The 20604-nt window shown below is 53.2% G+C and overlaps 1 protein-coding gene across 5 annotated transcripts in view; it reads right to left on the bottom strand.

The window, feature by feature from the left end:
• ACVR2B (activin A receptor type 2B) overlaps window positions 1–20604 on the bottom strand; it is a 37198-nt gene that overhangs the window by 13418 nt on the left and 3176 nt on the right. The window contains exons 2-7 of one of the 5 annotated variants that reach the window (XM_042236497.2): window positions 2962–3169; window positions 2592–2701; window positions 2285–2436; window positions 2063–2206; window positions 1416–1559; window positions 949–1097 (exon numbers count right to left, since the gene is read on the bottom strand). In XM_042236497.2, the coding sequence (XP_042092431.1) occupies window positions 949–1097; window positions 1416–1559; window positions 2063–2206; window positions 2285–2436; window positions 2592–2701; window positions 2962–3169 (907 nt within the window). Of the gene's footprint in view, window positions 1–948; window positions 1098–1415; window positions 1560–2062; window positions 2437–2591; window positions 2702–2961; window positions 18778–20604 lie in introns of those variants that run through there. The other 4 variants (XM_012099394.5, XM_042236495.2, XM_042236496.2 and 1 more) reach the window with 4 other exon arrangements.

Below are 20604 nucleotides of genomic sequence, written 5' to 3'. Positions count from 1 at the left end.
AGCTGCTCTGGAGGTGGCACAGCGGGCGCTGTTGTTGCACTCAGCTCTGCCTTTCCCTAGCAGGTCCTCAACTTCCTCATGCCTGTCTCAGCCTTCCTCTGAGGACTCAACTGCTGGACAAATGCTTAGAGCCACCCCTGGCACACTTCCTATGCACTGTTGTTAGCCTGGACCCTATGGAAGAGTCAGCATTCAACCAAGTTTGCCCTACAAAAATGGTAATTTCCTACAGTCAATGCCCTGTGTCATTCATATTGCTCCCACTGGGGCCCTGCAGCTTTGAGGCTCCCTCACAGTCAGAGAACCACACTAAGCTGTCATCTCGTCTGTGCTGCTGTTCCTTTCCCTGTAAGAAGGGCTGGGAAAAATAGTACTTATCTCACAGAGCACTTAGGAGGCTTAAATGACTTGGCATTTCGGAGTGTCTAGAGTGGTGCCTGCCACTGTGATGAGGAGGTAACACAGACTGGCTCTCAAAGCACCATCCCAGGACTCCAGAGAATCCCCGAGACTGTTTCCGGGGATCTGTGAGGTCAACATTCCTTTCATAATAATCCATTATTCGCCTTTCGTAAAGCTCATTCTCCCAGGACTACAGAGTTTTCCAGAGGCTACATACACACGCCGTCACTCTGACAGTTAACAGGATACGTATGCTGTAACACAGCAAGGATCAATGCACAGAACTCCAACCAGGGACAGAAACAGCACTTCCCTCTGTGGCCACTGGAGGGCACCAGAGAACCAGCTTGCAAGACCACAGCCAGAGCAGACAAGGGCAGAAGGCAGGGGAAGGGCCAGGGTTACCCCTGACACACCACAGAGCGGCTAAGCATGTTTATGAAACTGAGACCGGCCCCGCCACCCTCCCCGGGCCCTGCTCTCAACCTCCAACCCTCTCTGTGGCTCCAGGTCGAGAGAAGAGAGGGCAACTGCTAACCCAGGTACCTGTGGGCAATAGACGGCTTGTGGCCCTCGCCCCGGCACCAGGGCACATCCTCGTGCAGGTATGAGAGGCCTCTAGACATGGTCTCCGCCACGTGACACAGCTCGTTCCATGTGATGATGTTCCCCTTGAGGTAATCCGTGAGGGAGCCCTACAGGAGACGGCGCAGGCGCTGGGCACGCGGGCAGGATCCAGCCCTGCCCCTGGAGGGACGCACCCGTGGGTCAGATGGCTGAGTGCCCCACCGGGAGGCTGGCACCCACGAGGCCAGGAGGGGCTGGGAAGCGGGTGGTGTCAGACAGGGACGATCGTGACGTCACTACTCCCGTCTGCAAGAACTGATCCCAGGGAGAGGGGTTCTTCCTGCAGACCCTCGTGTCCACACCCGTGGAAGGGGACCTCAGGGGAAGGTCACGGTGGGGCCCACGGTCACCTCCCGAGGGAGCAGGGTCCACAGGGCGAGGCTCACCTTGTCGTGGAAGGCTGTGATGAGCCACAGCTCCGCCTCCAGGCTGGAGCCTCGCTTCTCAGCGGCAATGAACTGCAGCAGGTTCTCGTGCTTCATGCCAGGCGTGCTGAAGATCTCCCGCTCACTCTGCCACGACTGCTTGTCCTAAAGCAGGGAGGCGCAGCTGAACCCCACCGCAGCCAGGCCACCTGGCAGCTTCCCACCCGCTCCCAACCTCCTCTGTCAAGGGCAGGGCAGGACTCAGCTGGGCCAGGGACCACAGGCCAGCGGTGAGCCCTGAGATCACTAAGCCCAGCACCTGGTTTACGACAGGGGGCACTGAGGCCCAGAGTGACAGAAAGGAGCGGCCCAGGACCACCCAACCAACGAGAAGCAGGTGTCCTGGCCAATGGCTCCGTCAGCCTGGTGTCCAGGGCCTCTAAGCAGAACCTGATGTCAAAGCAAAACCCTAAAAACCAGGGTGGACTGAGGTTCTGCAAATCAGGGTTTCGAAAGCCCTACCCTAGGCCCACAATAAACGCTGTCACCCGCAGTGGGGCCCATTCCTCTCTCACCCCGCTTGCACAGGGTATGGACTGCTCTTGGGCAGGAGGGCTCAGGCCCCAGCCCGATGACCTGGAGACCACGCCCCACAGGCAGACACACACCTGGAGTGGGAAGATCTTGACAGCCACGAAGTCGTTCATGAGCTGCGCCTTCCAGACACAACCGAAGCGCCCCCGAGCCTTGATCTCCAGCAGCTGCAGAGGCTTCAGGCCCACCAGAGGGGACGGGGGTGGAGGTCCAGGGTCCTGGGGAGATGGAGGGCTTAACAGGATCTGGCCATAATAGGATCTACCCCGCCCCACCCCGAGCCAGCCCCATCTTACCTCGTGGATGTCCACGTGGCCGTAGGGGGGCTTGCGATGTCGGTACATCCAGAAGGCCAGCAGGGCGATGAGGGAGAGGCCCCCGACGGGCAGCAGCGAGTAGGCCAGCACAGTGAGCAGGGTGGGGGCTGTCGGGGGTGGCTCGTACGTGACTGGGGGACACACGGAGCCCAGCGTCAGATAGTCCGCCTACCTGCACACCTCCAGGGCCAGAGCAGAGACCCCTGCAGCCGCTCCCCACCCCACGCAGGAGCCGAGCACCTGGGGGCCAAGGCCGGCCCACATCTGCTCCCCCTCACGCCCTCACCTTCTGGGCCGCCTGCCTCGGGAAGGTGGGTGAAGCGCTCGTTGCAGAAGTTGCCTTCGCAGCAGCAGAAGTACACCTGGGGGTTCTCCTCGGTGGCCACGCACTCCTGCCTGGAGGCACAGTTTCCCATCCACAGCTCGCCTGAGGAACAGACTCCCAGGGCGGCCCAGCCAAAGCCCTCACCACAGACAGAGATCCCTATGGGGAACTGTGGGGGTCGGGCTGCCCAGAAGCGGGACGCAGAGTCAGGAGGGAGATCCAAGGGTGGACACCTCCCCCAGCATCACTGGGGACCTCGAAACCCGGGAGGGCTGGGACCCGGCGAGAGCCCGGGTGGGCTCCAGACACCCGGCCTCAGGGGCAGCGGCACCTGTCGTAGCAGTTGAAGTCGTCCAGCCAGCAGCCCTTCTTGACGAGCTCGATGGTGCCCGAGCTGTTGCGCCAGGAGGCGTAGCAGTGCAGCCGCTTGTCCCGCTCGCCCTCACAGCGCTCCAGGCCGCTCTGGTTGGTGCGCTCCAGCTCCCAGTTGGCGTTGTAGTAGATGCACTCCCGCGTCTCGGCCTCCCCGCGCCCGGAACCTGTGCCCGGGGGAGGCAGCTGCTGCTGAACCACCCCAGGGCCCTGGGGTGGAGGAGGGGCGGGCACAGACTGCCAGCCAGGTGCGCAGGGAGGGGCTCGGCCAACACCTGGGGCTCTGGGGGGCCTCCCTGCACCACAGCAGGGGGCCCGAGACCCCGGGCATGTCAGAATCACTGCGTGTGCTGGAGTGGGGCGGGAGGGGGATGCTAGACATGCCATTCCTGGGCCCAGCCCAGACCCCTCCAACTGGAGTGGGGGCAGGATCTGTGTTTTTAACCACCCCTTTGTCCCAGGTGGTTCTGGTGCAAAACTCGGGGACCACTTCCGAGAAACTAGGAGGGCAGCTTCCTGCCCATTTCTCTGTCTTGTCTCAGAGCACCTCTGCTAGCGAGGGGCAGGGCTGAGGGAACGGGGTGGACCTAGGAGACCAAACGCTGCAGCAGGGCCCAGGCTGGTGCCAACGATGCCCACACCTCCCCCTCCCCCCGCCCACCTGCAGCAGCACTGGCAGCTGCATACTCTGCAAAGCCCCCGATCCAGAGGGAACACGGGACGCACTGCCTCCATGTCAGCAAATCTAGTGGGGGTCCTTGGAGACTGGTCACCTGTGGGCCAGACCCCCAAGCTGGGCTACAGACGGGGTGCTGGGCACAACCCCACCCTCCTTCCCCCGACTGCAGCACACAACATTGCCAGGCTCTTGAATGCTCGGCTTCCAGGCTTCACACAAGTTACTACCTCTGGCTGAAAGGCGTTCCCCACTTTCTCCTTTAAATGTTGGCTCTTCTCTCTCCCTGGAGGCCAGGCCAATTACTCTCCACTCCACAGGCCTTTGCACTTCCTCCATCACCTCATTTATCCCAAGTGACTAATTGCCTATTGCTGTTTAAGGGGTTATTCCAGACATTCAAAAAGTATAAAAATAATGCAACCGAATAATCCCCCCAGAGACAATAACATAATAAACACTCATATAAGAAACAAAACATTACAAATGCGCTTGATGATTGCTTCTTAAATGTCAGGCTTCCCCCACAGGACTGCAAAGCTGATGCTTTGACAGCAGAAACCTTGACCGTCTTGAGTGCTAGAACCAGGTCCAGACACAGGCTGGAAAGATGGGCAGAGGCGCCGAAAGAAGGACGGACCAATGACCAGACAGAAGGACACAGTTCTCTCCTGCCTGGAGCTGGATTGTCGAGGGAGGGGAAAACGAGGGATGGCCTCAGCCTGCAGCCCAAACCCTAGGGTCCATCTCCGCTCAGACAACAAGCCTCCGCGCCGCATATAAAGCTGGGAGCCCGGACGAAAGGCCTTAGCAGGCAGCAGGAGTGTTCCAGGCTTGGCCCAGCTCCTCTCCTCCAGGCTGCTGACCAGGCAGGCACCCCTCTGGCCACTCCTGTGAGCAGGACCCATGCGGACAGGGCTGGGAACTCCACATCTCAAGGCTCCAGTTAAGACCCGGGGCTCAGGATGACCGTGGACCCACACCTGACAAGACCCTCCTACACGTACACGCGTGCTAAGTCGCTCAGTCATGTTGATTCTTTGTGACCCCATGAACTACAGCCTGCCGCCCCTGTGTCCATGGGATTCTCCAGGCAAGAATACTGGAGTGGGTCGCCATGCCCTCCTCCAGGGGATCTTCCCGACCCAGGGACGGAACCCATGTCTCCAGCGCCTCCCGCGCGGGCAGGCAGTGCCCTACCACTAGCGCCACCCGGGGAACCCCACACACTAGCTGAAAAAAAGGGGCCTCAACCCCATTCAGGTCCTGGTTTGGACACCCCCCCGGCAAGTGCCCCAGCCACCTCGTGCCTCTGTTTCCCCACTCGTGTAAAGGGGATGCTAACAAACCCACTTCCTTGCCTGTCCCAAGAATGACGTGAGTTACTGCGTTTTAAGTGAGAACGATGCCTGGCACCATCACTGTTACATCAGAGTCAGACCCCTCCCCAATGCCAACGCCATTGGCACAGCACAAGCGCCCCGCCCCATCAGGCTGGGGGTGTGTACACCTACACCTGCGAGAGCTTTGTACTCAGAGCCCCAGGGGGGCTCGGGGAGACTGGGAGGCTCCATGCCCCCCACTCTCATACTCTGCGGCCAGCTGGAAGGAATCCCCCTCCTCCCTCCTCCCTCCTCCCCGGCACTCCTGCACACACTCAGCTATTTATAGCCTCTGGCAACACTCCAACCACAAGGCCGCCTCTGCCTTTTAATAGACACAGGGCTCCTGCCCACACTCATAGAGCCGGGGCCCCCTACACAGGAGGCTCCCCCAACCCCCGCCCATTCACCCATCCCAGCAGAAGAAGCTGTGCCCCTACTTGCTGCCTCAGAGCCCAGAGGGGCACCTCCCCCAAAGACATGAGGGTAAGGGGTTCATTCTACCCCGAGCACCAGCCAACCTGAGCACTAGCCTCTCAAGGAATCAGGTATACAAGCAGCAGTGTCCCCAAGAGGCAGTCCTGATGTTCCAAGGAGTCTACACGTCGGTGGGAAGACACCTCTGGTGCTCCCCAAGCCCCCAGTCCAGGCAAGACACGGAAACCCCAATCCTGGACACACAGAACCACGTGCAGATTCCACTCAGAACCCACGATCTGAGAGCAGGATGGACCTGAATGGATGGGCTGTGACATGCAAGGTCTGTTTCCCAGGCCAGCTGGCCTTGGATGTCCCCAACTTGCACTTGGGGAGACAAGGGGGAAATCCAATGGGGGGAGAGAGTGGGCTGGAGACCTGAAGCAGACTTTGCGGGGAGGTTGTACAGCCGGAGCAGCCATGCCTCCCCTGGAGACCCCCGAGCTCTGGGTCTGCGGAACATTCAGCTCAGCCAACAGCTCTCAGAGGTACCACAGACCCCAGCAGCCAGCCGGCCGCTGCGCTCTGTCCCTGGTTCCTGGGGCTCCCTGAACAGCCCCGCCTCCCTATGGGCACAGTCCCCCTACAACGCGGAGTGGTGAGAATGGGATGCCACCCACCTCAGGCACCAGGTCACCACTCCCCGCTCCCTGCAGGAGCCACCAAGCCAGAGAGGCGGCCAAGTGAGGCAAGCCCAGCCTTCTCCCACATCGTCCAGCCTCCAGGTCTGCGCAGAGACAGCCCCCATCCGCCACACAAGCGCACACAGAGGTCAGGCTCCCTTCCCCGGAGGCCGTGCTTTGGGCTCCCCTCACCCTGCCCCGAGGAGGGACCTGCCCTTAGCTGAGCACCCGCTGTCACCACAGGCTCCTCCAGAGCAGCCAAAGAGGGTCCCGAAGGTGGGGGCGCCCAGCGACAATATCCGGATCTGAGTTTGTGACTCCGCCTCCCCCGGTCCACACAGGATGCTCTTCACCATCTTCCCCACGACCAGAGTAGGATGGCTGGTGTGTGCGGGATAAAGGGAACTTAAGTGGAGGTGAGGAGGAGGGCTGGAGCATCAGACACTCAGACACACACACACACACACACACACACACACACACACACACACGTGTGCGCGCACTGTGCAATGACACACACATACAAGAGGCAGAAAAGAATCCCCCAGTGGCCTGCGCCCGTCTCTGAACTCCCACACACGAGAACAACTCTACCCAAGATGTTTATTAAGGGTCAAAACCAGGTTTTGAGCCCAAGGCTGCCTCGCTATGGAGTACACACCCTCTTCACCTACTCTGTGATGCCTCTACTCTCGGTGTTAGCGAACAGCTCACTGTACGGCCAGACCACAACCTCAGGGCCCATTCTCCTGTTGGACCTTTAGGGTCCTTGACAACATTTGCTGATGTAAGCCCTGCCGCCATGGACCCTCCTGGGGTCCTCTCCTGTGTGTCTTCTCACAAGCGGGTGTTCCTCTAGGGGATACACCACAGGTTAAAGGTCAGAGATGGGGGGACCCAGGGATGAGCATCTCCAACTCACAGGACATGGTCACACTGTTCTCCCACGTGGATGTACCACTGTACGTGCCCAAGAGACTCCAGCCCCACTGAGCCACCCCTCGGCCCCTGCGACGTGCGAACCGGGCCAGGGTGGAATCGGACGTCACGGTTGTGATCCCCATTTCCTAATCGCTCGTGAGAGTGGTCATGCGCGTGTGTCAGCCCCTTCTGAAAACTGCCTGTTCACGTCCTTTCCCATTTTTCCGCTGGGCTGCTTCTCCTTTGGGTTATAGAAATTTTTTACATATTCCAATAAAACTTTTCTTACTACAAAATACCCCCTTCCATTTGTCTGCTCCTTGCAGAAGGCCTACTTTAACGTGACATTAACACAGCTATATGACATTTCTTGTAGTTAGTATTTTCCCAATTTATCTTTATCCAATTCGTACTTCAAATCTTTCTGTATCTCTTTTTATCCCCACTCAACCTAATACTGTCTTTGATCTAAAATTGAATCCCGGGTCCAGGAAGATTCCATGTGCTGCGGAGCAACTAAGCCTGTGCAGCAGAACTACTGCAGCTATGTGCTCTAGAGCCCGTGCCTCATGACAAGAGAAGCCGCCTCATGACAAGAGAAGCCGCTGCAAGAAGTCCCCACACGGCGACCAGAGTAGACCCTGCCTGCCACAGCGAGAGGAAGCCTGTGCATAGCGACGCAGGCCCAGCACAGCCAAGAAACCCCACATTACAGATCCCATTACAAGTACCACTGTGTTCAAGAAAACTGGAGCTATCAAGGGAACATTTCATGCAAGGATGGGCACAATTCAAGGACAGAAATGGTAAGGACCTAACAGAAGCAGGAGAGATTAAGAAGAGGTGGCAAGAATACACACAAGAATGATACAAAAAAAGGTCTTAATGACACATAACCACGATGGTGTGATCGATCACTCACCAGACATCCTCAAGTGGGCCTTGGGAAAGGCTAGTATGAACAAAGCTGGTGGAGGTGATGAAATTCTAGCTGAGCTATTTCAAACCCTAAAAGATGATGCTGTTAAAGTGCTGTGCTCACTATGTCAGCAAAATTGGAAACCTCAGCAGTGGCCACAGGACACTCCAATCCCAAAGAGCAGTGCCAAAGAATGTTCAATCTACCGCACAACTGGGCTCGTTTCACATGCTAGCAAGGTCCTGCTCAAAATCCTTCAAACTAGGCTTCAGCAATACTTCAGCGGACAACTTCCAGATGTGCAAGCTGAGTTTTGAAAAGGCAGAAGAACTAGAAAGAAAACTGTCAACATCTGCTGGATCATAGAGAAAGCAAAGGAATTCCAGAAAAACATCTGCTTCATTGATTATGCTAAAGTCCAGATCCCAACAAACTGTGGAAAGTTCTTAAAGAGAGGAGAGTATCACACCACCTTACCTGTCTCCTGAGAAACCTATATGCAGATCAAGAAGCAACAGTTAGAGCCAGACATGGAACAACAGACTGGTTCAAAACGGGGAAAGGAGTACAACGCCTGTATATTGTCACCATGCTTTTTTAACTTATATGCAGAGGACATCATGAGAAACGCTGGGCTGGAGGAAACTCAAGCTGGAATCAAGACTGCTGGCAGAAATATCAACAACCTCAGTTATGCAGATGATACCACCTTAATGGCAGAAAGTGAAGAAGAACTAAGGAGCCTCTTGATGAAGGTGAAAGGGGAGTGGAAAAGCTGGCTTAAAACTCAACATTCAAAAAACGAAGATCATAGAATCCGTTTCCATCACTTCATGGCAAATAGGTGAAAAAGTGGAATCAGTGACAGATTTTATTTTCTTGGGCTCCAAAATCACTACAGACAGAGACTGCAGCCTTAAAATTAAAAGACACTTGCTCCTTGGAAGGAAAGCTATGACAAACCTAGACAATGTATTAAAAAGCAGAGACATCACTTTGCCAACAAAGGTCTGTATAGTCCAAACTATGGTTTCTGCCACAGTCAGGCACAGATGCGGGAGCAGGACCACAAAGAAGGCTGAGTGCCAAAGAACTGATGCTTTCGAATTGTGGCGCTGGAGAAGTCCCCTGGATTGCAAGATCAAACCAGCCAATCCTAAAGGAAACCAACCCTGAATATCCATTGGAAAGACTGACACTAAAGCTGAGGCTCCAATACTTTGGCCACCTGATGTGAAGAGCCACCTCGCTGGAAAAGACCCTGATTCTGGGAATGATTAAGGGCAGGAGGAGAAGGGAGCAACAAAGGATTAGATAGCTGGATGGCACTACCAACTCAATGGACACGAGTCTGGGCAAATTCTGAGAGATAGTGAAGGACAGGGAAGCCTAGCATGCTGCAGTCCACGGGGCTGCAGAGTCGGACACGACCTGGTGGCTGAACAACGTTTAAATTTGTTTTTTCTCTACGGTTACCACCTTTAGATTATCATTTTAGATCCCACTTCAGGGACTTCCTGGGGGGTCCAGTGGCCAAGACTCCTTGCTCCCAACGCAGGGGGCCTAGGTCTGATCCCTGGTCAGGAATTAGACCCGACATGCCGCAACTAAAAATCCCAAGTGCGCAACACCTGGCACAGCCAAATGGATGCATGTTTCAAATTCTGTCATTTCAGCCACTCGCACCCTATTTCCATTCCATTATAGGCTAACCTGCAACGCGTACGTTTATGCTAAAAGCCGAAAGTTAATCAACATCTCTCCTATCCCTTATTGGAACTTCACTGTTCTAATTACCTCTGTCCAACCTACATTAAATTAGTTTAACATAACATTTGTGTTCCACTGTAGTCGGTTGTTCATCTTCTTATCTGCCTCCCAAAGCAGATACTATTTGGGTTTTACAGTCAGCATCTTTTTCTCAGTCCATACTTTCACCAGTCTGTCTGCGCACCCATTCATTCTGGAACTCCACTCTTCCTTCCAGGACCGCTGTCTTTCCCACAGAACACCTTTCTTCAGTACAGATCTTTGGATAAAGAAGGCTTATCTCTCTGAAAATGTCATTTTGTTCTTTTTCCTAACTGACAGTTTAGAAGAACATAAACTGTTAGGTTGAGTTATTTTCTCTCAGCATCTTGAAGGTATTATTCCACTGTCTTCTGGCTTTCACCATTACTGCAGAAAAGTCTGATTAGTTTAACTTTGTAGATATTCTGTCTTTTCCCTCTGGTTGCTTTCTTAGATCTGCTTCTTGCAATTTCACTAATGAGCTATATGTTTAAGTTTATTTGTACTGCTCAGAGGCATGGGCTTATGCAGTTACGTGCTAAGTCGCTTCAGCTGTGTCCCCATGGACAGCAGCCTGCCAGGCTCCTCTGTCTATGGGATTCTTCAGGCAAGAATCCTGGAGTGGGTTGCCATACTGCTCAGAAGAATATGATTTTAATCTGATGATTCACATCTTTCATTGACTCTGAAAAATTCTTTGTTGTTGTTGCTCAGCCACTAAGTCATTGTGTCCAACTCTGTGACCCCATGCACTGAAGCACACAGCGCTTCCCTGTCCTTCACTATCTCCCGGAGTTTGTTCACATGCATGTCCATCGCATTGGTGATGCCATCCCACCAGCTCATCCTCTGTTGCCCCCTTTTCCTCCTCCCCTCAATCATTCCCAGCATCAGGGTCTTTTCCAATGAGTTGGCTCTTCCTATCAGGTGGCCAAAGTATTGGAGCTTCAATACCAGTCCTTCCAGTGAATATTTAGGGTTGATCTCCTTTAGGATGGACTGGTTTGATCTCCTTGCTGCCCAAGGGACTCTCAAGAATCTTCTCCAACACCACAGTTTGAAAGCATCAACTCTCCGGCGCTCAGCCTTCTTTATGGTCCAACTCTCACATCCATACGTGAGTACTGGAAAAACCACAGCTTAGACTATACAGACCTTTGTCGGCAAAGTGAAGTCTCTGCTTTTTAATATGCTGTCAAGGTGTGCCATGGCTTTTCTTCCAAGAAGCAAGAGTCTTAATTTTGTGGCTGCAAGCCCTGTCTGTAGTGATTTTGGAGCCCAAGAAAATAAAATCTGTCACTGTTTCCACTTTTCCCGCATCTATTTATACCTCCCTGTTCTATGTTCTGACATTCCTATTACAAGCATCAGACCATCAGACCAGCCTCTTAACTCTGCTTTCATATTTTTCAAATCTATGTCTGCTGCTGCTGCTAAGTCGCTTCAGTCGTGTCCGACTCTGTGCGACCCCAGAGATGGCAGCCCACCAGGCTCCCCCGTCCCTGGGATTCTCCAGGCAAGAACACTGGAGTGGGGTGCCATTTCCTTCTCCAACACATGAAAGTGAAAAGTGAAAGTGAAGTCACTCAGTCGTGCCCGACTCTTAGCGACCCCATGGACTGCAGCCTACCAGGGTCCTCTGCCCATGGGATTTGCCAGGCAAGAGTACTGGAGTGGGGTGCCATTGCCTAATCTGTGTCTAAACACCATTATAGATAATTCCACAGATCTAACTTCCAACTAATTAATTCTCTCTTTAGCTGGGTCTAATTTGCTATTTAGTTCTAATTAATTTATAAATTCAATTTATCTATTATTTAATTTTGACAAGTTCTACTTAAAAAAAAAAAAAACCTTCTTGGTCAATTTTGATACTTCCATTTCTTGTCATACTTCCAAATCTCTAGTTTATATAAACTCCATAATTTAACTTCCTAAACATCTATTTATCCCACTTGTTACTTTTGATGATTTCACTCATGGAATCTTGTTTCCCTGTGTGTTTTGGAATTTTGGATTCTGTTTTTGGATACAGAACTTATGTTCAGTGGCGGCCTTTTCTGTGGGAATAAAAAGTGAAGCCAAGTTTTTCCAGAAATAATTTATATTTTTGCTTCTGCCAAATTCTGCCAAATTCTCTAGGACAGTACCAATCTGGAATCACTGTAATTATTCAGCTTCAGGTTCCCAGGAAACACAGATGGTATAAACTTCAACTCCAAGCTCATGGAAGCACACAGATCTATGGTTACAAATTCTCAAGTGGAACTACCCACCTCCCCAGTAATCAACAATTTATCTATTCCCTTTATCAGGAAAAGAACGTTCCCTCTTGTCCATACTTTCACTGAATGAATAACCCTGCCGAAGTCTTATCATGTGAGAGCCTCAGTCACAGTTCCACATCTTATCTCCTGTGCCTCACACACTGCTACTAAACCCGCATCTTTACATTATGGAAAGAGGCAAAGTCCCTCAGGAGAAAGCAGCTTTCGCCAGTGAAAGGGCACAGCTCTAGTTTCCAGCCCACTCTTGCTTCTCCTTTTTTATACATGCAATTATGAATATACATTTAAAAAGGATATTCGCTATACTTTATCCAGCATTTCCACGTGTCTTGTATAACGAGGTTTTTTTGGCTGTTCTGTTCACTATTATCGCCAGAAATGCAAGTTCAGAGCAATTTTCAAGGGTGACAAGAGGAGCTCTACCAGCCTGCATGCTAAGCTGCTTCAGTCATATCCAACTCTTTGAGACCCTATGGACTACAGCCTGCCAGGCTCCTCTGTCCACAAAATTCTCCACAAAATGGAGTGTGCTGCCCTGCCCTCCACGGGATCTTCCCCACCCAGAGATGGAACCCAAATCTCCTACATTTCCTGCACTGACATGTAGGTTCTTTACGACTAGTGCCAGCAGAACAAGAAATCAAGCCATGTCACCTCGAGTCACATTCAGCTTCGACTTTGTAAATGACTCCCTAACACCATCCACAGAACAAGGTTGGGGGGTGGGAGGGGGGATTTCCCTGGTGGCTCAGTGGCAGAGAATCTGCCTGCCGACGCAGGAGACAAGGGTTCAGTCCCTGATCCGGGAACATCTCACGTGCCACGGAGCAATTAAGCGGGCACACCACAACTGCTCAGCCTGCGCTCTGAGGCCTGGAAGCCACTACTGTAGCCGTGCGCCCCAGAGCCCTGCTCCACGAGAAGCCACCTCGGCCAGAGAGGAGCCCCTGCACTCGGCAGCCAGAGAAACCCCGAGCAGCAACGGAGCCTCGGCGCAGCCAAAACTACAACAGCTAAAAAGCAAGGGCCCAGGACCATTCTCCACGACACCTGCCTTTCTCCAGAGCCCTCATTCCTGAAGGACACTGGCAAGAGAGCTTGTAGATAAAAGGTCAAGGATTATACACAAATGTTATTTTTGCTCCTTCGTGTAATCCCACTAAAACCACAGCAAAGAAAAGGTTTTTAAGGCATACACCCATAAAGACAAAAGGAACAGCAAAGAACCGCAGAAGTAAAGTTCTGAAGCTGGAAAGCAAATACACGAGTGGCCAATGGCCACACGGAGTCCTAAACTGGCTGCAGAGAAAGCTGAGAAGCAACATGACTTCCACCGCCTAACATCTTCATCCCACTTTAGAGTTTGTCTTCTGGATCCCTCTCTACTCTATATCTTTGCGGTCCCAAACCAAAAAGAAGGGCTCACTATACTCACCCTCTGTTTCAAATTCCAATTCCTGTCTTCCTCGCCCCGCAAGGGTGTCAAGTGCAAGGCTCGGCCTCTCAGTTGCCCATGTGCAACTGAAAACAGACTCAGATGTACAAGTCACCACCCAGGGCCTCTGCAGTCACACGGATCCTGGCCTGGTAGGTAGGCCCTATCTTCTTAGCTGTACAATGCCTTCAACCGGAGGTATTTTCTCTGTTTGTCCATCTTTTCCAGGTGCCTTCAGAAAAAGGGTTGATGCTGATCATCAAAAGAGGGAACCTCCATATCTACACTTTGACCCAGTTTTTAAATATATTTTCAGGACTATATATAATAGCTCAAGAGGACACCTCCACACATACACAGCAACTGAGATCACCAGTGCAGATAAGACTGCCCAAAGAAAGTGTTAATCAAGAACACTGACCCCAAAGCAGAGTCCTGAAGAAAGTTAACTTCCCTTCCAAAGGGTAAGTCAAAGGGAAAACAATCCCCTTTCAACCGACTCCATTATTTTAGACTCTTGTGAAGTGCACTGCATCTCCTTGCCCTCAAATTCGTAACCGGCAATATGACTGTACTAGGAAATAAGGTCTCTGAAGAGGTAATAAAGGTCAGTCAAGGCCACATGGGTGGGGCTCTGACAGGACTGCTGTCCTTCTAAGAGGAGGAAGAGACACGCCCAGAGAGAAGTCTGTGTGAGGGCAAGCAAGAAGGCAGCTCTCCGCACGCCAAGGAGCATCCTGACAAAATCTCGGTCTTGGACTGCAAGCCTCTAGAGCAGTGAAAATTAATTTCTGTTACTGAAGCCCCCGAGTCTGTGCCATTCTGCAGCCTAAGCAGATTACTACCCAGACAGCGCCCACCACCTGCGCAATGTGGGAAAGCTCGCTGGGACGTCACTCACGCTACAAACAGTACCCACTGCCACCCAGCTCCACAAACAGGGCCTGACAAGTGGGCTCACACAAGGAATCCCAGGAAAACAGCAGTGAGAGAACAGAGCACGTGGTGAGGAAGGAACTGGGAAAGCAGGGGCTCTGGAGAACAAGCCATCTCAACCTGCCCTCTTCAGTTCTTCAGCCAGTCAGGGCAGAAGCGGGTCCCAGGGAAGAAGCCACACACCCACCCAGGAACTGAAGCGCATGCAGCCCCTCCTGCTGGGAAAAGCCTCTCCCCAGACCCCAGGCCACTCTTCCACAAGGTTCTCTCATCCTCCCTACCTCCACTATCGCCACAAGAGACACCAGGGTCCTGCCACGCCCAGAGTGTGTCCAATGCACTGGCTGCACCAGTAGAGCCTGCCCTCCACAACCTTCAGCAAGAGCCTCGGCCCCTCCGGGGGTGGAGGCAGCGTGGAGCCTGACTGGTGAGCACACACAGACGCACACGTGCACATCCACCCCGAACCCGGATGCATCCTGGTCGGTCCACTGCCACCTCCCTCCGTCGGCACAGAGACTCAGACGCGGGAAGCAGCCTCTCTGGAGCTCCTCAGACAGCAGGTCAGCGGAAGTGGGCATCCTTCCTGTCTGGACACCCTTCATGAGGTGGGCGATTTCCAAGCCCTGTAACCTACCATTACACAGGGACACAAACACACACACACCACCACAGCGCAGTATAACCGTGTGTAATCGTTTCTCGATATCTATATTAAAATTCAAAGCATACAAGCCCTGTGACTCCGAACTCTCTCCTCTCGTCATCAATCCTTAGCAAACAACCTGCATAAACTGAGCAATCAGAAAGTCCATCAATAGGAGACCAGACTAAACGCAGCCTATCTCCGAACTCTGAAATTTCACACTATAAAAGACTGGGGCAGACCCATATACACTGAAAAAGACTGCCAGAACAAGTCTCTGAGCTTAAAAAGCCATGACGGGGACTGCCCTGGTGGTCCAGTGGTGAAGACTCCATGCTGCCACTGCAGGGGACACAGATTCAGTCCCTGGCCAGGGGAACTAAGATCCTGCATGCCATGCGGTGGGGGGAAAACACACACACACACCACCAAAACCACGACATGTGACAAGGTGGATGCAAGTTACGAAACACGGTGAGCAAAAGATGGGGACACAAAACAGTTCACCCTGCAAGACTACATCCCTTTAAAGCACAATGACAGCTTCCCTTGTGGCTCAGCTGGTAAGAATCCGCCTGCAACACAAGAGACCTAGGTTCGATCCCTGGGTTGGAAAGATCCCCCAGAGAAGGGAAAGGCTACCCACTCCAGTATTCTGGCCTGGAGAATTCCATGGACTGTATATAGTCCATGGGGTGGCAAAGGGTCGGACACGACTGAGTGATTTTCACTTCACTACACTTCAAAGCACAATGTCAGGCTAAACTAACATATGCTATTAAAATAAGGCAGTGATTACCCTCCAGGGTTTAGGGGTCAAGACTGGAATGGAGAAAGAGAGGGTTCAGTGGGGAAGGGGTGAGCATCTCCATCTGGATGCTGATGACATCAGCATACTCAGTTTGTGAAAACTCCTCAAGTTGTCACTTATGGTAATTACACTCTCCTATACATAATTTATACTTCAGTTAAATGTTTGGAAAAGAGTAATACCTTTTTAGGTTAAAAAGAAAAAAACAGCTTTCTGTCTTTCTCTAAGTCTAATACTTCTATAGATACACAGGTCAAACTGCACCAACCGGAGAAGGCTCATTTCTGGAGGAGGATTCAGAAGGCAGACAGAGCTGGCAAAAGAGACCATGGGTTCCCCTGTAATATCTAAATTTCTGCAACTAAATCCATATGTTACTTATAAAACTAAAAATTAACAAAAATTTTAAATGGGACAAGAAGTTACAGCCAAAGTGACTATTACTATCAACTACACCCCAGGTGGCCCACCAGGAGACCCCAGGATGAGTGGAGGTTTGGGAGGGGCTTTTCAGGGAGGGCAGACAGGACCGCACTGGGCCGGCTCGCCTCCCCCACAGAATCCGGCAGGACTCACTCTCAGGTCAGGGTGCGGGCTTCACAGGAGGCACCAGCCATGTGGGAAGGGAAACCAGAATTCACCTGACTCCTCTACCCCTCTATTTTCTAAGCTCCAGAGCAGATGAACCCTGATTCCCTTCTGCCCTCAGGGCCCCAAGGGCTCTCCTCTAACCCCTACTCTCTAGTGGTAAAAAATCTGTCTGCCAAGGCAGGAAACATAAGAGATGTGAGTTCAATCCCTGGGTCAGGAAGACCCCCTGCAAGAGGGCCCAGCAACCCACTCAATATTCCTGCCTGGAGAATTCCATGCGTAAGAGCCTGGCAGGTTACAGTCCGTAGGGTCAGAGAGAGTCAGACGTGACTGCGGCAACAGGCAGGCACACACGCACTCCCACCCAAGCCAGCAGTTCCAAGGGGGGCTCTGGTCTGCCTGGCCTGTGAGGCCCTGAAGGGAATGTCAAACTTGGACAGGAGGGTAATTCTCAAACAGAATACAGTAATGGTTTCTTAACCCAGGGTTGCCAGACCAAGACTGAGAACTCACGCATGCTTTCAATGAGGGGAAAGGGGGAGGGAGGACTGTCAGTGAAACTGGACGTTAAAAGGCATTGTCCTCATACCTGCAAATACTGTGCTCCACTACACAGGCCAGGAGGAGAGAACATCCTGGCGTCAACACTCAAGAGCAGCCACTTCCAAGTCAGCCTCCCATTTTCATTGGTGCTTGTCTAGGAGGCAAGCAGCGGCCCCTCCCTCTCCCCGGATGGACAGACAACAGCTGGTCTGGTCACATCTTCCCTGAAACGCTGGGCCACCAGCCCCAGGAAGCAGCCTCCTCCATCCTCCAGCCAAGTGCTTGGGTTTCCAAGCAGCCTTCCTTTTCCTTCCCTAGAACTAATTTTAGCCTCCTTGGTTGTCAGAGTGGAACTGAAATAGTCGGCAGAGGAACGTTTGCAAACAAGAATATGCACTCACCTCACAAAACGCCTCAGCTCCAGCCCAGAAAACGGCCAGAGAGAAGTCATCCCAGTGAGTGGCAGGCCAGACCCCCAAAAGCCAAACCCCCCCCCCCACCAACTCGGGGAGGAGGAGGACTCACATCCGCCCACTGGGGCAGCAACCTTCCTTTCCCACACCCACTCCCAGCGATCACGTGCCCATGACTGGAAACACTCTGCTAGGGCCGCCAGTCCCTGAGAGAGTCTGAAAAAGACACGTGTATGTGCACAGCCAGACAGGGAGAACCAGGGCAAGGCATGGGGTTGCCCAAATGCAAAAAGCCAAGGCTAATCCTGGGCCGGGGAGGCCCGACCAACTCCCGAACAATCTCAGCCTGCATTACCAGTCGGCTTCCAGCACCTACCATACTCTCAGACAGAGAGAGCACTGAGAAACTTCACCATCAGACTCAGAAGAGGCCAGCGGTCTCTCCTCTCCTCCATCCCCACCAAACAACTGAGGCGTCCAGGGGCAGGCAAAGACCAGGCGCCTCTGGGGTTGGGATGGCAGGCCGCAGTTTGGTGGAGAAAGGCCAAACAAGGGGGAGGTGTTTATTCTGGAACAAAAAACAGGTGACAGAATGGAAGGGAAGAGAAAAAAGATAAAGAATCCTGAGACGGCAACAAAGTCCCCTTTGGGAAAACCCAAAAGATGGAAGCAGAAAGTCTTAACACCAACAAAATAAATAAATAAATACAAACAAACAAAATAAAAACCTTTAAGCACTTCACACACCACACAGCAGCGACAGGGAGTACTTGGAAACTGAAGCTTTGGGGACTGCTTCCTCCCACTCTGGAATAGTGCTCAGTTCAGCAAGGTGTATTTTGCTGATCTCAAGATCAGAGAGGAGATCCCCCGCAGAAGGCTCCGGAGTCGAGCCGCGAGTAGATTGGGGGAGGAGTGGAGGAAGAACAGGGAGCTGCCAGTCTGCCAAGAACAACCAACAGGCGCCGGAAGAGATCAACCCCCGGGTCGGGGCCGTGGTGCCGGCGCCCATCTGGTCTCCAGCCTCCAGTCGCGCTGCCCACCACACCTCCCCGGCCCGGGAGGAGCTGCGCAGCGGCCCCATACCTTTGGGGAGAGGCGGCGGCGCCCCCACCCCGGTGTCCACGGCCTCGGAGCCCCAGGCCCAGGGCGGCGGCGGCTCCCCAGGGTGCTCGGCGGCCGGCCCGCCCGCAGGGCTCGCGGGGGAGGGCATGCCCGATGCTCCGCTGGGCCCGCGTCAGCTGCCAGGTGCGCGCACAGGGACACCGAGCCCCCGGCCCAGGCGGGCGAAGCAAGATGCGAACCTGGCGGTGCACTCAGAGTGGTGGGCGGGGGCGGCAGGCAGGCGGTCCGCCCCCCGCAATCGCCGCCTCCCTGAAACCTGAACCACTTCTGGGAAAACTCAAGGACGCCAGGATTCTCTCCACGGTGGCCAGCGGCACTCCTGAAGCACAAATTTGAACCAAACCCTGACGCTGAAGCAGGAATCTCCCAGACTTTTAGAATCCAACCTTCAGCCCTGAATCTTATGAGCAAAGTGTGTGTGTGTGAGAGTGTGTGTGTATGCGCACGCACCCCTGGGGGGAAGAAGTAAGGGGGATGGTATTAGCCATTAACCCTATCTCCCACAACTCTCTGTCCCTTTAAAATCATGAGAACATTCTAGATCAGATTCTAAATCAGGTGATTTATGCCCTCTCCACTCCAAGCATTTCTGGTTTTCCGGATTACAAGTGCTAATATTAGCATTTTGTGGGTAGAGGCCAAGGGATACTGCAAACCATCCTACAATGAACAAGACCCCCCCCTTCCCACCTATACAAACACCAAAGAATCATGGGATCCAAATTGTCAACAGTGTCAAGGCTGAGCCAGCCAGGACCCTGCCTGAGGGCTGTCTGTCCAGTGTCATTCTCAAGAGAAGGATCCAGATCAGTTACCGCCTACCTAGGTCCCCAGATCCCAGTAGCTGGTAAAGGGCCAGTATTTACAAGTAGATCTGGCTGTCACTTGCACTACCCTAAGTTCCCAGGTAGGAGGCTGAACACACAGGCACTCAAAGGAGGGCTTCCTGAAGGAAGGAGTGGGGGTGGGGGGTGCAGGGAGGAAACCAGGGCTGTCATGTGGACAGTAGGCAGGGTCACACACGGCAGAAGCAAAGAAGTCACGCGCAGTGGCTAGAACAGGTAGGTGGAACCTGCCCGGTGCAGCACACCCGCCGAGGACAGCATGTTGTCCCCTGAAACAATGGGCAGGGAGCCAGGCGTTCACAAAATTCCACCCAGGGGGCCACGGTTACCTGGTATCAGTGCAAACAGTGAGTGTGCACCAAGTATGCACTCACTCTCACACGCACTCTCTATTTGCATTTTCCTGGGGGAAAAATCCACAGCTCTCATAGGATCCTCAGAGTGTATGATGGGCACGCTTCACTGGGTTCCCTAGAAAGGAAGTTCCTTAGGCAAAGTGCCAGGAGAGGTCCAGGTGCTACCTGGGGGAATCGGGATGACCAGAAAGACCCTGTAGAGTAGTGAGTGGCCACCATGGCCTCGTGTGGTTTCACCCAGGTGGACAGTCTGGGAGGCTGGGTGAGTGTCTCACATCAGCTACCTTGGAAGCATCTCTAAGAGCTGAGTGGAGTGCCCGCTCCTCCCCAAGGAGCAGCCAGGCCAGCCAGCCAGGGCAGAGCCTGGAGTGCTTAGCAGGTACAAGGACACGGACACCCTTCCCTGGGAAAGGGTACCTGGGGCCCGTGACTCTCTGGTCTGTGTCCCTGAGAGCTACCACTACACTGGGCCTGAGAGTCACTTCACTCATTGCATACACATGTCCCCCCGAGGAAATGGGGCACATCTTTGGGTGGGAGAGTAGTTGTCTACGAGAACACCAGGGAGCAGTCAGGGCTTGCACTTTCTGATGGGACAGACAGAAATCTGGTCCTCCTCCCCAGCCAGGGGCCCCTGACATTCCACTCAGCATACTCTCCAACCCACAGGCCCTGATCTAAAGCCCAAGTACACAGACAGAGGTCAGGATTCTTGGGGGATACACAGATGTGTGTCTGGGATATCCTCTGCAAGGCAAGAGCCAATGACTTGTTTCCCAAGGACACTTGGCCAGGCACAGATCACAGAAGACTTGCAAAACGCA

Source organism: Ovis aries, chromosome 19 (genome assembly GCF_016772045.2).
Source record: "Ovis aries strain OAR_USU_Benz2616 breed Rambouillet chromosome 19, ARS-UI_Ramb_v3.0, whole genome shotgun sequence".
Taxonomy (NCBI): domain Eukaryota; kingdom Metazoa; phylum Chordata; class Mammalia; order Artiodactyla; family Bovidae; genus Ovis; species Ovis aries.
Note: the sequence above shows the minus strand (reverse complement) of the source record. Positions and strands in the feature narration are given on the sequence as shown.